Genomic DNA, 1,296 nt, shown 5'->3' on the forward strand with positions numbered 1-1,296 from the left:
ACCCCTCTAGCACAGAAACTACCACCCCCGCCCCAAAATTCTCCATGGGCATTTGCAGCTCATGGGGCTGTGGCGTTTCCAGGCTGAGTCAATAATTTGGGCAAAATTGCAGGGACTCGATCAAAAAAACGCCGACGTTCTTGATGCCACGAGCCAGCGGGATGCTCGCGATCCCCACCACCCCGTTCCAAACACGTTATTAAACGCTGCACGAGCTGGTCCCAGCATGTCCCGGAGGGACCCAGCAAATAAATTACCCACTTACTGAGCGTAATTGATGAAGGATTAAAAATCGATGGGCGAGCTTGGGTGCCTGTTCCCGTCCCCCTCGCCCCGGAGGCGATGCTCAGCCGCCGAGCCTGCTCCCCTCAGCCAAGATGGTTTACGTTTAACGAGACGACGTGCGAGCCCTATTCCCTTAACTAATTTTCCCAGTACCTTAACGGACAGAGCGTTAATCGTCCCCCTGACATTATTTATTTATTTCCCCGGCAACGCTCTTGACAGGGGCACCTTATTTCCTTTGTCAAATGCCATTAAGCGCGCAGCGGGAGCGTGCGGCTGCGCAAGACAGATGCTGGTAATAATCATGAAATTCTCATTATTTACTCTCCCTTCTCCCGTGTTTGGGTTATTTATGTCCCCTGGGCATAGCCGGAGGCTGTGGGTTGTTCTGTGAGTCGATCGCACAAAGGCGATCGCCACTGTTTCGTGGGCTCTCTTTTGTTTCCCGACTGCATCTTGCACCGCTGCCAGGGCAGCCGGCTCCTGTGTCCCTGGAAAAATCCTCAGCTCTGACCCCTGAAGCAGAAGCCAGCTCTTCCTGGCTTCACCCCTCTGCAATTTCCCTGTGGGAGAGATTTTCCCACCCTGAGTGCTTTGTGGGATGGAGGTGATAAACCCCGCATCTTTGCCACCAGATCAGCATCGCTCCCTCCCCAGGCTCCGGCTCTCTTTTTCGCGAACAGGGAGCGAGAAGGACAGGACGGGGAGTGCCATCCCTCTCTCTGACGGGCTCGGTTTTGTTTTTAGAAGACAGGAAGCTTTTTGTGGGCATGCTGGGGAAGCAGCAGAGCGAGGACGACGTCCGGCGCCTCTTTGAGCCCTTCGGCCAGATCGAGGAGTGCACCATCCTCCGAGGGCCCGACGGAGCCAGCAAAGGTGGGATTTGAGGAGCCAGGTGAGCCCCCGTGAGCTGCTGACTCCCAAATCTGAGCCCTCCCATCTCCCCTCTCTGCCTTTAGGTTGTGCCTTTGTGAAATACGGCAGCCACGCCCCGGCGCCGGCTGCCCGCCA

At 56.2% G+C, this 1,296-nt stretch overlaps 1 protein-coding gene across 1 annotated transcript in view; it reads left to right on the forward strand.

Annotated features, from left to right (window-relative positions):
- Positions 1-1,032: 1,032 nt before the first annotated feature.
- LOC104276733 (CUGBP Elav-like family member 6) overlaps positions 1,033-1,296 on the forward strand; it is a gene marked incomplete at its 5' end in the record, with an annotated part of 4,100 nt that continues 3,836 nt past the window's right edge. Inside the window, 2 exons of the mRNA XM_009873154.1 lie at positions 1,033-1,161; positions 1,245-1,290. Of these exons, the coding sequence (XP_009871456.1) occupies positions 1,033-1,161; positions 1,245-1,290 (175 nt within the window). The remainder of the gene's footprint in view (positions 1,162-1,244; positions 1,291-1,296) is intronic.

The sequence above is a fragment of the Apaloderma vittatum genome, unplaced genomic scaffold (genome assembly GCF_000703405.1).
Source record: "Apaloderma vittatum isolate BGI_N311 unplaced genomic scaffold, ASM70340v1 scaffold26637, whole genome shotgun sequence".
In the NCBI taxonomy this organism is placed as follows: domain Eukaryota; kingdom Metazoa; phylum Chordata; class Aves; order Trogoniformes; family Trogonidae; genus Apaloderma; species Apaloderma vittatum.